The sequence below is a fragment of the Lithobates pipiens genome, unplaced genomic scaffold (assembly GCF_037356315.1).
Source record: "Lithobates pipiens isolate NorthernLeopardFrog02 unplaced genomic scaffold, aLitPip1_a1.2 Scaffold_18, whole genome shotgun sequence".
NCBI classification, from domain to species: Eukaryota; Metazoa; Chordata; class Amphibia; order Anura; family Ranidae; genus Lithobates; species Lithobates pipiens.
The window spans coordinates 202,117,764-202,137,935 of NW_027507758.1; the positions used below are offsets into that span (position 1 = coordinate 202,117,764).

Genomic DNA, 20,172 nt, shown 5'->3' on the forward strand with positions numbered 1-20,172 from the left:
AAATTAGTAATTTTTTCTTCATACATTTTGGCCAAAATTTATACTACTACATATTTTTGGTAAAAATAAGTACAAATTGGTAGATATTATTTGGTCTTTGTGAAAGTTATAGAGTCCACAAGCTATGGTGCCAATATCTCAAAATTGATCACACCTGAAGCACTGACGGCCTATTTCAATTCTTGAGACCCTAACATGCCATAAAATGACAAAACCCCCAAATGACCCCTTTTTGGAAAGAAGACATTCCAAGGTATTTAGTAAGGGGCATGATGAGTTTTTTGAAGTTGTAATTTTTTCCCACAATTCTTTGCAAAATCAAGATTTTTTTTTTCACAAAATTGTCATATTATCAGTTTATTTCTCACACACAGCATATGCATACCACAAATTACACCCCAAAACACATTTTGCTATTACTCCCGAGTACGGCAATACCACGTGTGAGACTTTTACACAGCGTGGCCACATACAGAGGCCCAACATGCAGGGAACGCTATCAGGCGTTCTGGAGCACCCAGGACAATTCTGACATTTCTCTCCTACATGTAAAAATCATCATTTATTTTCTATAAAATTACATAGAATCCCAAAACATTATATATGTTTTTTTAGCAAACACCCTGGAGAATACAATGGTGGTCGTTTTTTTGGAAAAAAACTTTTTTTTTTAGCACAAAAAACAAAACACAGTAAAGTTAGCCCAATTTTTGCATAATGCGAAAGATGAAGTTACGCTGAGTAAATAGATACCCAACATGTCACTCTTCAAAATTGCACACGCTCGTGGAATGGCGCCAAACGTCGTTACTTAAAAATCCCCATAGGCGACGATTTAATTTTTTTTACTGGTTATATGTTTTGAGTTACAGAGGTGGTCTAGGGCTAAAATTATTGCTCTCGCTCTAACGTTCGCAGCGACACCTTTTTCATATGTGGGCGGGACTTGCGTATGCGTTCGCTTCTGCATGCGAGCACTGTCAATAAGACCCCACATCTCACCTCTAAGCTGGGAAGCCTGAAAAAAAAAATAAAAAAAATACAAATAAAAAAAGATTCTGGCTTTGATCGTATTGGCGAGTCGGTAGAAGCACCGGAGGGCGGCGGGAGGGGGGGGGATGTCTATGGCTGGGTATTGCAGGGTATCACCGACTATGGCTGGGTATTGCAGAGTATATTGCAGGGCGTTGCAGAGCATTGCACAGTAATGCACAGCACAGTAATGCAGAGTAATGCACAGTACAGTAATGCAGAGTATTGGCAGGGAATTGAGGGGTTAAATTTCGGTGAGCAGCGATGTGGGCACTGCAGATGCAGCCCACATCGCTGCTGACAACGATCTCTTCCCCCTCCGCTGTTCCGATTGGAGAGAGAGGGGGAGGGAGGAACCGGCGTCATAACATCAAATGACGGAGCGATCACGTGGTAAACGACCGTGATGAGCGGCCGTTTACCGTGATCCGTGATGCGCCGGGTCCACAGGACCCGGCGGTCACGGATGCTCTCAAGTGCGCGCCCCAGGGGGCGTGCGAGAGCGGAATTCTGGGAGGACGTCATACGACGGCCTCCCAGAGTTAAACAACTGCCCTGTAGCTGTCATTCGGCTATGGGCCGGTTGTTAAGTGGTTAATGGACTGAGATACACCAATTACCGCAAGAACCAGCTGCTCTACTGAACTTTGCTAAAGACATATTGCTTTAGAAATTAAGTTCCAACTTTTTTTCTGTTGGATCCTTTATCATTAGTGCATTATCCACCGGACGCGTGAGACTTGTTCATCGAGGCAATTGCAGCATCAATTGTTGAAACCCATTACTTAAAGAAATCCTCTTCCATAGGATAAAGTGTGGAGAATTTCTTAGGAGGATAAAATTGTTCATCCGGATGTTCCCATTCAGAATACATAAGATTTTTTAGCCATGAATGGATAGGAAAAGCATCCCCAGATGGGGGAGGTTTTAATGACCCGAAACCAGAGGTGGGTTCATCAATAGCCTGCGCTGCAAGCAGCAAAAAAGGTTGAACAAACCAATTTAGTAAGAGTGCACAAGCAACCTGTCTTGTGATGCTACTCCTCCTATATTAGGATCCTCAGAAGAGGATATATTAGTATCTTCCAAAAATCTTCCAGATCCCCTGCCCCTTGCACCTCAATAAGAGGGTCCTGAGCACGTGATGGGGGATCTGTTACATTTAGACCCACTATGGAGAGATATCGTAGCATTAATCTTTTCCAAATTACAAATGGTAGAAGAGAAAACCTGTGCGATATATACAGGGACTGAAGTGTCTAGTGCAGCTGCAACAACAGTCTCCCCTGACCGCTCAATCTGACCAGCCGCATCACTCTCAGAGGAGGATGACATTCTTTCGGAAATGAATTTAGTTTGTTGTAAAACCACTGACCCTTTAGAACCCTTAGGGGAATTCCTGGTCCCTCGTCCACACATAGCCTGAAGCACAAAAGCAAAAAGGCACTACCAAAAAGAATGTACACCGCTAGATTATAGTCCAGCACTATAAACTGCTATTAATATCAAGCCTGGTAAAGTGATGTTTCAAAAGGAATGCCTATGTCACCAAACCTGAAGTAAGCCACCTCCTGTTCATGTATCCCCCCACAGCCAGCAGCAGCTATACACACAGTGCTTTAAAAAATCTTCCTCGCGTGCGGCCAGCATCTGACACCGTTAGCCCCGCCCCCTGCTAATTACGCCCCCCCCCATCTTTCAAAAGACAGTGTTTTCTCACGCGAGCGGTGGACTTCAAGCACAAACAGCTGACATATCAGGGGGGGATTTAAAAACCACCAATGAGCGGCCACACAAAAAAAAAAAAAAAAAAAAAAAAAAAAAAAAAAAAAGAATGCTTTCGGCATATAGGTCCCCTGAAGGGGATAATTTCAACATTGGGGGCGCAGGAGGAGAACCAGTCCCTCCTTTTCTTACCAGAGGATCTGCTTGTTGTAGCTGGAGGAGGAAAAGGCACAGTGCTGTTCCAGTATCAGGCGGTGAGTGCACAATACAGCCCCCAGTGATGATACAGGCATGACATTAGAACTTAAAAAGGAGAAATTCCTAAGAAAATCTCCACTTACCTTTCCTCGCTGCAGGGTTATCTGAGATAAACCCAAACTTCACCCTTCATGGTGGGCTCTGAAACCTTCAGGAATAGGGGAACCTAGAGGTTACCCACAATCCTGGACCTGCAACAGCACCCTGCCAGTAAAACTTTATGGCCTTACTACCAAAGAGTACTGGATCCCAGGGTCCAGCTCTCTAAAAAGAGAAGTAGTCGCAAGCAAAACCTTGTTTCTTTTAAACACAAGGCCCGAGTACCATTCCTTAGGCCCATGAAAGGACACTCTGAACGGATGCAGTCAGCATGGCTAGCCCCAGCAAGGATTGCTTCAGTGGAGCTCAGCACAGCACATCTTTACTTGTGACCAGCACCTTAGACACTGGCGAAAAAAACTGAGGGCTCTCAGTAGCGGGAGGGGTTATATAGGGAGTACACTTCTTGCCTTAGGGCGTGCCAGTGTTCATCACCCATCAGTGGCTTTATAACCCACATAGTAACTACTATGGCTCTGTCCCCTGACAAAACAAAAAATAAATAAATAAAAAACTTTTCCCTGGCCATTATCAGTACAGGGAACTATTTAAACACAACAAAGAATAAACTTACTTGTATTTGATAAGTCGTGCACCTTGAATGAGTTGAGCTCCTTCATTGGTAAAGTGACATGCAAACAGAAGCCAGTTTCTGGGCTGCACCTTATAAGCAAATCTCATGAACAGCAATGAATAGCAGGTGAGAGCTGAAAGGCAAGTAATATGCATGTCAATAACAAATGCACCATATGAAAATAACCCAAAAAAGGCTATTTAAAAATCGGTCACCTTCTGTATTTTATTATTGAATCTGTTTTAGTTAGTATGTTCAGCTATCTAAAAAATGTATTTCTATGACTGTCATCTCCAAGTCAGTACTTCAGCCCAGAGGCTCATCCTGGATGATGCTAGAACAAAAATGGCTCCATACTAGACCATCAATAGACAAAGTTTGAACTTAAGCAATGCAAAGACACCTACATTATTGTGAAGAGAAAACCTTTTAAAACAGATGGCCCACATGCGAGTGTGAACTGTGTAGGTCAACAGTCTTCCTAAACCTTTAGGCTGCATTCACGCTTGAATGCTTCAAAGTCGCATGCGATTTTACCGCAATTTTGCACGTCACCAATGTAAAAAGCAGAAAACGCCTATAATCTGCCAAAAGAAGTTCAAGTTTTTTGTGCTTAAGGTGTTTTGCTTCTGGTGACAAAACACTCAACTGTGAACAAGTGCCATTGAAATGAATGGGAATTTGTTGGGTGTTTTAGGAGCTGAAAATGCTCAATTGTGAATGCAGCCTTACAGGATACGGGACAGATTTAATAAAAATTAAGTAAAAAAATAAATAAAAAAAGCAGCTGGTTCACAAAAATGGCATTAAAGAGGCAATCTATGTTAAAATGGAATAACCAAACCTGAACAGGACTGCATATAATGCCGTTATAACATTACTAGCCCAGCAAACTGACAATTTATATCTTCAGCAATGTAATGAACATGATCAAAATGTGTCTAATTTAAATACCACCATGGTATTGGATTAAAAAAAAAAAAAAAAAATTAGAACAAAATTATCCAAGGTTATTCAAAATTTTCACACCACCCATCTTATTCTTGGACAATCAACATCGGTGTTGATGCATTCCATGGTCACTGAGGTATTTTCCTGAAACTTAACCACTTCAATACTTGCCCTTTTCCCTTCCCATGGAGGCCAACTCTCAGCATTCAACGCTGTCACACTTTGAATCACAATTACACGGTAATTGAACACTGTACCCATAAGAATTTTTATTTTTTATTTTTTTACACAAATATAGCTTTTGACGGTACTCAATCATTTTGGGGTTTTTATTTTTTGCAAAATAAAACGGAAAAAAAAAAAAAAAAAAAAAAAATGAAAATTTTGAAAAAAAATAAATAAAAATTCTGCTTCGGTTATAAGATTTTGCATACAATTAACATATTTAGAATCAAAATGTAATGAAAAGCAGGGAAAGAAAATCCATCACATCTCTTCCATCACACAGTACAACAGTACACACAGGCACACATTTATCCCTTTGATAGCCCTGGATGTTTAACTCCTTCCCAGCCAGTGTCATTAGTACAGCGACGGTGCATATTTTTAGCACCGGGGCAGCACAGTGGTGTAGTGGTTAGCACCCTCACCTAGCAGTAAAAAGGGTCGCTGGTTGGAATCCCAACCACGACACCACCTGCCTGGAGTTTGCATGTTCTCCCTGTGCCTGCATGGGTTTCCTCCAGGGTACTCCGGTTTCCTTCCACACTCCAAAGACATGCAGGTAGGTTAATTGGCTTCTGTCCAAAATTAGCCCTAGTATATGAATGGGGACCTTGGATTGTGGGCTCTTTAAAGGGTAGAGACCGATGTGAGTGTGCGATGTATAGGGATAGGGACAATTTGTAGACACTCAGGTTGGACTGGTGTCTTTATTCAACCTATGTAACCTGTATTAGTGTCACTGGTTCAATTAGTGTTCGATACAATATCCCATTCCCATTATAAGTCGCTGATCGCTGCTATTACTAGTAGAAAAAAAACGAAAGTTACTTCATGGAAACAGATTTTCCAGGAGTCTCGGGAAAATGTGAGACCTTGGCTTGGCTACTCCCCCCTTCTCAGGAAACACCGCCTCAAACCAGGATTAAAAGCACACCTTCCTGCCAGCTCCTCAGTTCTTCCAAAGCAATTCTGGCCAGCTAGGGAGACTCAACACATCATACGGCATATATTAATCTGAAGGTTCCCAAGTCAGGAACCCACAAGGAAAACCAAGCTGAATGGGTACACAGTGCTGTCCTGAAAGTCTCCTGAAAAAGATATTACCAGTAAGTAACTTTAGTTTTCCCCTAGCGTCTTTCAGGACAGCCACCTATGAGGATAAGCGAGCACGTACCCTTAGGGTGGACTATGGCTGGCAGGACCCTACATCCAAAAGCCTGATCCTTTCGCTGACAACAGGTCAAACCTAAGGTGTCAGGAAAAAGGTGGGAGAGCTAGACCCTGTTGCTGCTGCACTGTAGCACCAGCATTACCTGCCCGAACAGTAAGCCCTATCGCTAGTGGAGGGAGCCTTACTGATCTTCTGCTTACATCACATCCTGACGAGAACTTCCTGTCTCAGTTACAAAACCTATTTAACTGGTTTATTTATATATCAATGGAGGGGGCGGAGCCTAGCTTCCCTGGAACCATATGGCCCTAGAAATCTAAATATATTATAGCTATCAAGACAATACAAAAAGCCATAGCAACACACTAACTTATGCTATTATGCCCTTTTAGGTATTCCTAGGAGGTTCTCTCTCTTCCCTGTAAAAAGAACACGGAAGGAATTACCTTATCAACACATGAACCAAAAGTTCTAAGGGGGGCCCCCGCAAGGGTTTTTGTGGGAGGAAACCCCTGATAACTGCCTGCAGACTCCAGGCAAGTAGTGCCATGGTTGAGATATGAACCGAAGAGCCTTTTACTGCCAGGCAAAAGTGCTAACCACTGAATTTTGCACCTAGTGCAAGTCTAAAATAAAAAAAAAAAAAAAAAAAATAAAACACACAGCAGAACCCCGATACCATGGCTGGGATTCTAGGCCCACAATCCCAGTATTGCCAGGCTGGTGTACCAACCACCAAGCCTTTGTACTGCCCATTCCAGTAGCATGGATAATGGGAGAATCCCTTAGTACTTAGCAACTCTACCTTAGTAGCCAGAACACAAGGTTCCCCCTCCCTGGGGGCAATGTTCTAAGGGAAACACACAAGCTGATTTTGCATTGGCCAATAGGCATTTGCCTATATTCAGCATATGTTGCCGACTACAATATAAGCTTTAAGTAGGAGATACCATCTTTGGGATCTGAAACCCTGGTCTGAGCCTTTCTAGGCAAGAGTGCAGACCACTATTGCTACCGAGCCAAGCACCCCCGTGCCCTCAAGAACCATGGCCTTTAGAGCCAGCGCGACCCAATGAGAACAAGAGACATGGTCTCTGCCCACGGTAAGAATACAGGCAGGTGAGGGTGGTGATGGTTACGGTATAGCATCTGGGGAAATGCCAGCTCTGAGCAACAGCCTTTACCCCAAGAGCACTGCCCCCTTCACTGGTTCAACTACACTCCCCAGACAAAAATCTGTTGGGGAGTGGAATCAGACAGGCCCATTGGGCCGCTGGGATGGCAGAGGTCAACAAGCCCATGTCAACCTGGCCTGTCTCACAGACACCAGCTGGATGCACCGCAGCCACCTCATGGCCTTATCTATCTTTTGGATATTTCTCCTGAAGAAATGCATAAAGTGGAAGTAAACCCTCCTATCGGTTTCAGTCAAGGAAGCTGCCATCTTGGCCTCTAATGATTCTTCAACTGCCATAATGCTGCACATGTGATCAGTTATGAAACCAGCCATTGGATGGTTTGAAAGTTTGGTTGAAAGCACAACCAATGTGAAAGTTAGCATTTCCAGCATGCCGGGAATGTAAGTGTTTTTTGAAACTGGGTTTACTACCGCTTTAACATGGAAACCGGACCCGCTGGGAGGGACCTAGCTGGGTTTTTTTTACAATTATGAGCCCATTTTTTCTTTCGTTCACCGACGGACACAGTTCCTTAATTCTTGACCTTAGGGACATCCCCAAGCAGTGTCAGAAAACGAAGGATGGAAACAGCAAAACATAACTTCACCCACAAAAAAAAGGAACACCTCAGAGGAGTTGCCTTCTTAAACGGCCGCCATCAAAACCTGCGGCCAACTTATACATCAAAAGATGTATTCACAACAAAACTAACTTAAGAAAGCATAATTTCCAAGCTTACCTAGCCCCCTGCAAAACCTTGCGGCCAAAGCAATCATCTGAAGATGCACTTACGTCAACTTTGTAGAATTTAGTGAAAGTGTAAAGGCATAGGCCTGAACCACAATCTGTCTGATCCACCTGGAAATGGCGCACGATGAGATCGCCAGACCTTTTTTCAGACCAGCCACCGCAACAGAGTCTGACTTCCAGAAGGGAGCCATAGCAGACAGATACACTCGTAGAGCCCGGTGCATGTCCAGGGAATGCAAGGCAACTTCTTTATGGTGTTTTGGCTTAGGACAAAGGGATGGTAACACGATGTCCTCATTTAGATGGAATTCCGAAACTACCTTTGGAAGGAAAGAGGGCTGCGGATGTAGCACCGCCTTATCTTTGTGGATGACCAGGTAGGGAGACTTGCATGACAAGGCCGCCAACACAGAAACCCTCCTGGTAGCCACTAGGAAGACTACTTTCTGAGGAGTCAACAAGGGAATCTCCCTAATGTATTCAAACACCAGATTCAGATCCCACGGAGGTAGTGGCAGTCGAACCAGAGGGACTACGTGTTGAAACCCCTGCATAAAAGTACCCACCAATGAGTGACTCGCCAAGGGACATTGGAAAAAATACAGCCAAGGCCGATATCTGTCCCTTGATGGTGCTTAAGGCAAGTTTCTGATCCACTCCTCGCTGCAAAAACAGCAGGATCCTGGAAACTGAATAAGGGCATGGATGCCACCCTGTCTCCTCACACCTTGGAGATGCAAGCCTTCCACGTACGATGGTAAATCTTCGAGAAGACTTCCATGCCCTCAGCATAGTGGAAATTACCGAATCTGACAGACCTCAGTCCCTTAGCACCTTTAATTTCAACAGCCATGCCTTTAAAACCAGCGACAGTAAAGCAGGATGAAGTATCGGACCCTGTGATAGAAGGTCCTACCGCAGTGGTAGGCGCCAAGGAACATCCGCCACCAGTCGTACTAGGTCGGTGTACCAAGGACGTCAAGGTCAATCTGGGGAAATCTGAATCACTGGAATCCCCTCAGCCTCCACTCCACTTGGTTGGGGGGGGGGAAGAGCATAAATCAGCTGATAATTGAGCAACCAATGCATCCAAGGGGTTTCTTGTCCTGGACACAAACCTCACACCTTCCGATTGAGAGGCCAGGAGGTCCATATCTGGTGTAACCCCCCCACCTTAGGCAAAGGAGCCGGAATACTTTTGGATGCAACGACCATTCCCATAGGTCCAGCATCTGACGACTTAGGTAGTCCGCCTGACAGTTTTCTATGCCCGGAAGGTATATCGCCGACACAGCCGGCACGTGTCGCTCAGCCCATTGGAGGAAGTGAGCGACCTCCCATGCTGCAGCAGAGCTCCTTGTTCCTCCTTGGTTAACGTACCCCACCGCGGTGGCGTTGTCCAACTGGATCCTGATCGGACACCCTTGTAGCCTCCTTGACCATGTGGAGAGGCACAGCCTGATCGCCCGAAGAACATTGATCGGCAGTTGGGATTCTTCCCACGTTTAAAGGCCCTGGGCCGACTGTACTGCCAGAACTTCCACCCCCAAACGGTCAGGCTGGCATCTGTTGTGATCACTGTCCACTGTCCAATGGAGAGGAAGGAACGATCTCCCGGACCGAAGAGTCAGTGACCTCAGCCACCAGAGAAGGGAATCTAGGACCAGCTGGCTCACCCGAATTTGACAATTCAGAGATAACGGAGATTTGTCCCATTTTGAAAATCTCCTTTTGTAGGCCTTGAGTGTGAAATTGAGCATACGGTACCGCTTCGAAAGTGGTTACCATGAGGCCTAGAACATGCATGCAGAAGCGCAGCGACAACCGCCTGCGGTTCACCAATAACCTCACTGCAACTTGAAGAGTCCGCAGTTTGTCTGAAGGGAGAAAAACCCTCGCTTCTGAGGAGTCCAACAGTAAGCCCAGGTACTCCAGGCATTGAGTCGGCACTAATACCGACTTTAGGTTCGGCACCCAACCAAACTCCCGGAGAGTCTGCATGGTGATCGCTACATCCTCCCTTAATTCTGAGGAGGAAGCTGCCCTCAGGAGGTTGTCTAGGTAACACACGATTGCGATCCCACGTTGCCTTAACAGTGCCAGAATTGGAGCCAACACTTTGGTAAAGACTCGGGGTGCCGACACCAGACCAAAAAGGGAGAGCCACAAACTGGTAGTGCTCCTGACTGCAAATCGCAGAAACCTCTGATGCCTGAGGCATAATGGTACATGTAAGTACATGTCCTGGATATCCAGGGACGCCAGGAAGTCCCCTGGATGGAGTGCAGTAATCACGGAGCAAACTGATTCCCCTTCCTTTTTGGGGACTACAAACAGGTTGCAGTAGAATCCCTGAAACCTTTGCATGCATCGGTATAGGTACTATCACCCCGCGCAGTAGCAAGTCCTGTACTCCCCCGAACAGGGTTTTCCGACGAGTCGGAAGAGGTAGGTTGGAGGGGGAAAAAAAAAAATCTGTTTGGTGGACAAGAAACTATCTTGAATCCCGATGAAACCAGTTCGTAGACCCATTGGTCAGACAGTAGAAAAAGGTCCACCGAGCTGCAAACTCCCGAAGGTGATCCCCCCCACCCAAAAGTTGGGCAGGGGCAAAGCTTCATGCGGTAACATTTTTGCTCGCAGACTTGTTTGGCTTGCGAAACCAGGGACACTTGTCCTTCAACAAATGCCTTGTCGGACTGCAAGCAGTTTGAGTGGAAAAAGAGGGCCCTTCCCTACAGCGTGGCTCCTTACCCTTCCTAGACTGTGGGAGCAATGTGCTCCCCCCACCGGTAACATTTTTAATAATGTCATCCAGCGAAGCTCCAAATAGAATCTCACCTTGAAAGGGCAAATCCGCTAGTGTTTTTTTTTTTTTTTTTTTTTTTTTTTTTAAGATGCCTGGTCTGCAGACCAGCATTTTAGCCAAATCAGGCACCGTAGCACCACTGCTGATACTGATGCTCTAGAGAGCAGGGGCCTCATCAGACATACTTAAGGCCATGCACCAACTGAGTCTGCCAGCTCTAGGAAGACCAGGGGAGGCTGTTCCTCCAATTCACGGTGCAACAACTTTGCCCATCCAGTAAGCATCTGCAACACCATGGCCGTGGCCAGCACAGGTCATAATGCTGACCGCACTACCGTAAACATTGAACAAGCCACTACCTCGGCCTACCTGTCGGCAGGATGCTTGAAGGCAGGAGTCTTCTACTGGAATCGGGGTTACTTTATTTAACCTGGATACCAGGGGGTCAACAACCGAAGGCGACGTCAATTTGTTCAGGAGGCTCTCTTCAAAGGGGTAATGCACCGCCGCCCTTCTTGGGCCTAAAGGGTCCGCTGCGGGCTTCCCCATTCCTTGTAGACGAACTTCTCAAAATAAGTGAAATACAGACTTATGCGCGCGGGCCAGTTTGCGGGACCGCCGCCTCAGCAGAAGTTCCTGCTGCATCCTATATCTTCAGGGTATCCCACACTGCAGTAATAAGTGCTTCTACTACTACAGGTCTGCATCCTGACACAGAACAGGAGCCGCCAGTCACCGTGGGGCCCCCGAGTGATTCAGAGCTCTCCCTAGAAGACGGGGGGGGGCAGGGGGTGTCTTTTACCCCCCTTGCGCCCACACGCCACTTCTACCCTGGCAACAAAGGTCTCCAGGACCGCTGACAGAGCATCCATGGGCACCACAGTTTTAGCATGTGAGCCAGTTGCAATAACAGGGATGTCTGGGGAAGAAGCGCACCATGCTGACCCTCATTTGCCTGCCACAACTTAGGGACTTAAGGCAAGGTACACAAATCCCACCCTCTTGGCTGCTAGCAGAAAGCCCGGAACCCCCCCGCCACGGGAAGACCCTCGGCCAGGTACATAACACCGCACCTCATGCTCAGTCACACAGCGGCACCAGCAGGGCAGGGTGAGGAAAGGGAGAGTGAGAGACCCCCTAGTTGACCTCCCAGGGAATGCCCAGCTGCTCTATATGCCAGGGCACTCTGACATGGACAGCAGTAGCCTGGTCTTGTGTGCCTCGGAGCATATAGCTCACCGGCCACCCCTGGAGCATGTCGTGGCCAACCCAGCGCATAGCTAGGGCCTGTTCACACTAGATGGCCAGGCTGGGGAGACTACAAGGATCTATTATCCAGCCTGAGCCCAGCTGTTGATTGTATAGCCAGAGGGACCGCCCCCCTGTGCATTCTTGCTGTTTTTACATGTGTTACATGTTCAGCCTAGTCCTCTCCTGGCGCGATAACAAAGGTCAAGAATTAAAGGAGCTGTGTCTGTCAATGTACGAAAGGGAAATATGCACGGTCACTGAACTGACACTGGCTGGGAAGGGGTTAACATCAAGGGCAAAGGCTTAACTGTGTGCCTAGGTTGTGCTTACTCACAGTGGGGGAAGGCAAAGATCTGTGTTTCTGTATCAATGCCTTCCCTTCTGACAGAACGACAATCTGCCTTGTTTACATAGGGAGATTGTCGTTCTGCCTGTATTGAGTGTAACTGGGGGCTGCTGGCAGACAAAGTCTGCCGTACCCGCCGCTGGGCTCCATCTGTATATTCCGCACGGGACCTGGAAGTGTTAGAATACATACTAGGCAAGTGATCTGGTGCAGACTGGCCACCCTGCCACAGTATATCTGCGGTGGGTGGTTATTAAGTGGTTAGAGTGACTTTTTTTTTTTTTTTTTTTAACATGTCATACTTACCTCCACTGTGCAGCTTGTTTTGCACACAGTGGCCCCGATCCTAGTCATCTAGGGTCCCTTGTCGAATGCAGGACTTGGTCCAACCCCCCCTGCAGCTGCGTCATTGGATTTGCTTGACCGCAGCGGGAGCCAATCAATCTATCCAATCAGCAGCCGAGAACTCCCTAGCAGAGAGAAGGCTCATCCCCATGGAACAAGTTTGAGGGTTCGGGTAAGTAAAAACGGGGGGGGGGGGGGGCTAGGGGCCGTTCACTGACCGGTGTTTTTTCACCTTAATGCATAGTATACATTAAGGGGGGGGGGGGGGGGGATAGTCACATTCGATGATTCCAATTCATTTGATATAGCGATCCTGGACTATCTGTGGAATTAAACAAACTTTACAAACGCCTACATGGCCTTGCAAAATTATTCACCCCCTTGGCATTGTTCATGCTTTTTTTTTTTTGCCTCACTCAACTTGGAATGACATGGATTGTTTGAGGATTTGTATCATTTCATTTACAGAATATGCCCACAACTTTGAGGATTTTTTTTTTATTGTGAAGCAAATAGGACAAAACGACAGAAAAAGTCACCACCCTAAAGTCAATACTTTGTAGAGCCACCTTTAGCAGCTATGACAGATCCAAGTTGCTTTGGATAAGTCTCTAGGAGCTTGCCACATCTTACCACTGGGATTTTTGCCCATTCCTCCTTGCAAAGCTGCTCCAGCTCCTTCAAGCTGGATGGTTTGCGCTTGTGAACAGCAATCTTTAAGTCTGACCACAGATTTTCTATTGGATTGAGGTCTGGGCTTTGACTAGGCCATTCCCGCACATTTACAAGTTTCCCCTTAAACCACTTAAGTGTTGCTTTAGCAGTGTGTTTGGGGGTCATTTTCCTGCTGGAGGGTGAACCTCTGTCCTAGCCTCAAATCACAAAGTTATACAGGATTCGTCTTTCCCTCAACTCTTGAACAGTTTTCTAGTCCCGACTGCTGAAAAACATCCCAACAGCATGATGCGGCCACCACCATGTTTCACTGTGGGGATGGTGTTTTTTGGGTGATGTGATGTGTTGGGTTTGTGCCAAACATAGCGTTTTCTTTTATGGCCAAAAAGTAAAATTTTACTCTCAGACCAGAGCACCTTCCTCCATACATTTTGGGAGTCTCCCATATGCCTTTTCGCAAACTCAAACCGTGCCATTTTGTTTTTTTGCTGAAAGTAATGGCTTTCTTCTGGCCATTCTGCCATAAAGCCCAACTCTATGGAGCTTACGGCTTATTGTCGTCCTAGGTACAGATACTCCAGTCTCTGCTGTGGAACTCTGTAGCTCCACCAGGGTCACCTTAGGCCTCTGATCTGCCTCTCCTTGCCCGGTCCGTGAGTTTTGGTGTGCGGCCGTCTCTTGGCAGGATTGCTGTTGTGCCATGTTCTATTTGGTTATGATAAATTTGATGGTGCTCCTAGGGATTCAAGATTTGGATTTGTTTTTTTTATAATCTAACCCCAACTTGTACTTCTCAACATTGTCCCTTGTTTGGAGAGTTCCTTGGTCTTCATGGCAGTGTTTGGTTAGTGGTGCCCCTTGTTTAGGTGCTGCAGCCACTGGGGCCTTTCAAAAAAGGGGTGTATATTTAATGGCAGATCATGTGACACTTAGATTGCACACAGGTGGACATCATTTCAATAATTATGTGACTTAAGGTGATTGGTAGCACCAGAGCTTTTTATGGGCTTCAGAACAAAATGGGGTGAACACATACGCACATGGCAATTCGTTTTTTATTTCTGAAAAATAGTTTTATGTATATATTTTTCTTCACCAACTTAGTCCATTGTGTTCTGATCCATCTCATAATTCAGATAAAAAAATAAAAATAAAAAAACACACCACATTGAACTAAAAGCTGTAATGTAACAAAATAGGTGAAAAGCCAAGGGGTAAATACTTTTGCAAGGCACTGTATATTGCCAAGGAACACAATACTGTGAATCCCAGCCAATAATGAAAAAGGTGCAATTCACAATTTTAACCCAGCATGTTTAGTGTTTTTTTCTTCAAACAAGGACACTATGTGCCCTGTTCACACTACAACACATGCAGATTTCTTCTGTGCAGGAATCTGCAACGTGTATGCAGTTTTCTGCAAGGCAAGAAAAAAAACTGTTGCAACATCAACATTGTGGTGTGAACAGGGCAGAAGAGAAAGTGATGACAGAGTGTGATGCCCATCTATGCATAAACGAAAAGGTGCAGGAAAACTATGCATGCATGAGGTTAACAAGGCCTTAGAAGTGCCACCACATTATTTTTTACTTTGTTACAATAAATATCCCCCCCAAAAAAAAATTATATATATATATATATATATATATATATATAAAAAGTTTATCTTCCTCAGTTTAGGCTGATAAATGTTTGATTGGTTTGCGCAAAAGTTAACTTTTACAAAAATAGGGGATAGTTTTATGGCATTTTTCTTATTTATTTTTTTACAATAATGGTGGCGATCAGCGATTTTTATTGTGACTGACATTATGGTGGACACATCGGACATTTTTGGGACCATTGTCATTTATACAGCAATCAGTGCTATGCAAATGCACTGATTCTTGTGTAAATGACACTGGAAGTGAAGGGGTTAACCATCCAATCACAGGGAGCAGAGATCACCGTCACTTGTTGCTAGGCAGAACAGGGAGATGCTGTTTACAACGGTTGCGGGTATCCACGCGGTAATCGAGTCCGCGGGACCTGCAACCAGACTCACGGGGGTCCCGACCGGCACGCACGCAATGGCAGGGTGGCATATAGAAACGGACGTACCTGTACGCCAATATGCCTGCCCGTGTCATTTTGCTGACGTACATCGTTGTGCGCCGGTCGGGAACTGGTTAAGAGATAGAAGGGGAAAATAATTCCACGAATCAAATCAATTAAAAAACACAAATCTTACCAAATGTCATACGGCCACTAATGATTTCTGGCGATTTCTTCATATCATTGATAGCTGCAATTGGGAGTCCCCAGTTAGCCACAGGTCCCCAGAAGTGCTGTAAGGAGTTATAAAATATGGGAAGGATTGAATAAAGCTGAAAGAACCTTTCCCTGCATGCACAATCAAAATGGCCTATACATATAGTGCGAACAACCAAGAGTCAAACCAATAATAGAAGTACATTTTTTGTGTGCTCAATAACACACAGGATAGATAGGTAGTGATCAGAAATTTCTAATGTTATTTGGGTAATTACATCGGAGAAACATCTAGGCCCTTTTGAAATATCCATATACCTTTAATCAAAAACATGTGGGAAACCAGGCTTTGTTAAAGAACAGACAGGTGTCATTCTTCTTGCTCCTTATCCAATAAAAAGTTGAGGTGGGACACTATTGATTTGCTTACCTTTAACCCACTGCTGCCTACAGTGCCTAAATGAAGGTGATGTCACCATCCTTCCTGCGAGATACTGGCAGAATGTCAATAAGCCCAAATCTCACAAGCAGCAACTACTGTACTGAAACATCTCATGAAATTTAGCTACTCGACAGTCCCCTTGGATCTTATCTGAAGGTGGAAAGGACTTGCCTTTTCACTGGCTTTCAGACTGCACAGAGTAAAAAAAAACAAAAAAAAAAAAAAAAACAAACACACACACACACACACACACACACACACACAATACCCTCTCGGTCTTTCACACTGCAGTGGGCAAAGGCACCAACAGTCTCACAAGATACCAGGGAATGCCAAGTACCCAAAATATTTGGACATTGGGTTTTAAATTCACTTGGCCGCCAACAATTGGTTTCCGGCTCTTTTCTTTAAAGAGGAGTTTACCGGAAACACACCAACTTTATAAAATAAACATAATATAATATACTATCCCCTATTTTGTAAACGATATAACTTTTGCGCAAACCAATAATCGCGATTTTGTTTACCAAAAATATGAAGAAGAATACGTACCGGCCGAAACCGAGAAAAACTTTATATATTTTTGGGGGATATTACAGCAAAAGTAAAAAATATTAAATTTTTTTCAAAATTGTTGTTCTATTTTTGTTTATAGCGCAAAAAATAAAAAAAACGCAGAGGTGATCAAATACCACCAAAAGAAAGCTCTATTTGTGGGGGGAAAAAGCCAATTTTGTTTGGGAGCCACGTTGCACGACCACACAATTGTCAGTTAAAGCGACGCAGTGCCGAATCGCAAAAAGGGGCTGGGTCCTTTGGCTGCAAATTGGTATGGGGCTTAAGTGGTTAAAGAGGACATGGCTATCTGGTGAGCAGGTTATTCTATTCAAGCACATTGGGTGTGTGGTTTGAATTTATTGGTCAAGTGGGGGGATTTTATTTTCCACATTATTGGCTAATTGAAGCTACTTCTCTGAAGATATATGGACTTTTCTAAAGACACTTGTATAGTTTGTTTCGTAAATAATTTAGCACTTGGGTTTTCCATGTTCTATATATGTGGTCATAAATTGTTATACTTAAACACAATGGGTTCATTATTTAGCGACCCCCTATCACTTTTTATTTACAATCCAGTAGCTTGTCTAGACATTTTGGGGAGCAGCTATTTAGTTATTATATATCTGGAGTGAGGTTGTGTGTTAGGCTTACCTGTAGGCAAAACCTAACCAAATGCCTTTACTACCACTTTAAAAACAGCACTCCTATGAGCTAGGCATAGTTATACATATTAGAACAGGAATGTATTACTGGATCTACTGATTAACAACAATATAGACCTGATCACTGATGTGGAAATATGGGGCAATTTAGGGAACAGCAATCACAGGTCAATTGGCTTCCATATAAAATCACACAAATAGGAAACATATGGGGGAATACAAATACAAAGACACCGAATTTCAAAAAAAAAAAAAAAAAAAAAAAAAAAAAAAAAAACGCAGAGGAGAGATGGGTTTGCTTTAAGAGCATATTAAAAGGCATTAGCCAATGAATCCGATTGGGTAATAAATTTAAAAGAGTGAACAAAAGTCCTGGATGGCTTAACTCCAATGTAAAAATGCATATAAAAAGCAAAAGGAGAAGGCCTTAAAAAAATAAATAAAAAGGTTGAGGGATCATCTGCATTCAGATTTTATAAAGAATGCAACAAGAAATGTAAGGGTGCAATAAGGACAGCTAAGATAGAACATGAAAGACACATAGTGGAGGAGAGAGAAAAAAATAAAAAAATAAAAAAAAAATAAAAAAGAAGAAGGAGGAGGCCAGACCACTTGGCCCCATAAAGAATGAGGACGGACCTCTGGTTACAAAGGATGGGGAGATGGTATAGGTATCGAATTTATTCTTCTTCAGTCTTCACGAGGGAATTGGGGGGGGCTTCAGTTACCAAAACTGCAGTGTTTATCCTCATGACATCACAGGAAGCACCTCGTGTTTAACAGAGGACAGAATTAAAAATTAGACTTCGGAAACTTAACATTCATAAATCACCGGGACTAGATGGCTTGCACCTGAGGGTACTTTGGGACCCAGTCAACTAACTGCCAGACTATTGTTCCTAATTTTTACTAACAGTCTGACTGGAATGGTACTACCTGATTGGAGAAAAGGAAAAGCCAATGTAGCACCAATATTTAAAAAGGGCCCAAAATACATCCCAGGGAACTCAGACCAGTTAGCATAACATCAATAGTATATAAACTCTGGGGGGGGGTGACAAGGGACTATATACAAGATTTTAGTAATGAGAACGGTATCATTAGCAGTAATCATGGATTCCAGAAGAATTGTTCTTGCCAAACTAATCTACCAACCTTCTATGAGGAGGTGAGTTGCCAGCTAGATAAAGGAAGGCCGTAGATGTGGTGTATCTGGATTTTGCAAAAGCATTTGACATAGTTCCCCATAAACATTTACTGTACAAAATAAGGTCCCTTGGCATGGACCATAGGGTGAGTACATGGATTGAAAACTGGCAACCAGGGAGAGTTCAGAGGGTGGTGATAAATGGGGAGTACTCAGAATGATCAGGGGTGGGTAGTGGGGTCACCCAGGGTTCTGTGCTGGGACCAATACTATTTAATTTGTTCAAAAGTGACCTGGAGGATGATGGAGTAAAAACAGTTCAATCTCTGTATTGTATATACCAAGTGGGGCAATAACTTCTCCGCAGGATGTGGAAACCTTGCAAAAAGATCCGAATTAATGGGGTGGGCAACTACATGGCAAATGAGGTTAAATCTAGAAAAATGTAAAAGAATGCATTTGGGTGGCAAAAATATGAATGCAATCTATACACTGGGGGGAGAACCTAGGATGGAAAAGGACCTGGGGACCTAGTCGATGATATGCTCAGCAATGCCAAGCTGCCGCTATCAAAGCAAACAGAATATTGGCATGCATTAAAAAGGGGATCAATTCCAGAGATAAAACAATAACTCTCCATCTCTACAAGACTCTGGTCTGGCCGCACTTTGAGTATGCCGTCCTGTTCTGGGCACCAGTCCTCCGGAAGGATGTACTGGAAATGGAGTACAAAGAAGGGCAACAAAGCTAGTAAAGGGTCTGGAGGATATTAGTTATGAGGAAAGGTGGCGAGCACTGAACTTATTCTCTCTGGAGAAGAGACGCTTGAGAGGGGATATGATTTCAATATACAAATACCATACTGGTGACCCCACAATAGGGATAAAACCTTTTCGCAAAGAGTTTATCAAGACTCATGGCCACTCAAAAATAGAAGAAAAGGAGGTTTAACCTTAAACTACGTAGAGGGTTCTTTACTGTAAGAGCGGTAAGGATGTGGAATTCTCAGCAGGGGGCATTGTTAACTATTTATAAGAAACTAAGCAACATACAGGGATATACAATGTAACACTGACATAACCACACACATAGGTTGGACTTGATAAACTGGTCTTTTTTTCCAACCTCACCTACTATGCAACTATGTATTATAGGTAAAATAAATCAACTAGAGTACAAATGAAATAGTTACAAACTTCAAAATTGGGACAATATAATTAAAAGCTATGAATTGTAAGAAAATATTCTGAAAGGTTCTTACCGTACTGTTTATTGGTAGCCATCCACAAAATAGATCATTGAAGATCGAAGAAAAAAAAAAAAAAAAAAAAGAAGTTAAGGAAATACAAATTCACTGAATTCATTAAATAGAAACTATAATGTTTTTGGTGTATTTTTATTCATTTTTTGGTATTAGACCAGTTTTATAACAGTTTTTAAGCGAGCAGCATAGCAGAAATAGTTTACCTGTAGGCCTCTTTCACATGAGCGGACCACTTGGGTCCGCCTGTCAGTTTATCAGGCCAGCCCAATCGGACCCTCCATTCTCCTCTACAGAGGCACGAGTGTAAAAACGGACATGTAAAGATGGAGCAATCTCCTTCTGCAGTGGTGCAAGCGCTGACTTATGTATTCTGACAGTAGCACCCTGCTGCTGTCAGAATACACAGATCACTGCTATAGCTGATTGGTATTCCTGCAAAGGAACCAACAGTCAAACA

At 44.1% G+C, this 20,172-nt stretch overlaps 1 protein-coding gene across 2 annotated transcripts in view; it reads right to left on the minus strand.

Annotated features, from left to right (window-relative positions):
- The window catches only part of MPC1 (mitochondrial pyruvate carrier 1), an 80,834-nt gene that overhangs the window by 22,127 nt on the left and 38,535 nt on the right, over positions 1 to 20,172 (minus strand). Inside the window, exons 2-3 of one of the 2 annotated variants that reach the window (XM_077486533.1) lie at positions 15,620 to 15,716; positions 3,689 to 3,821 (exon numbers count right to left, since the gene is read on the minus strand). In XM_077486533.1, the coding sequence (XP_077342659.1) occupies positions 3,689 to 3,821; positions 15,620 to 15,662 (176 nt within the window). In that variant the 5' untranslated portion in view covers positions 15,663 to 15,716. Of the gene's footprint in view, positions 1 to 3,684; positions 3,822 to 15,619; positions 15,717 to 20,172 lie in introns of those variants that run through there. The other variant, XM_077486534.1, reaches the window with a different exon arrangement.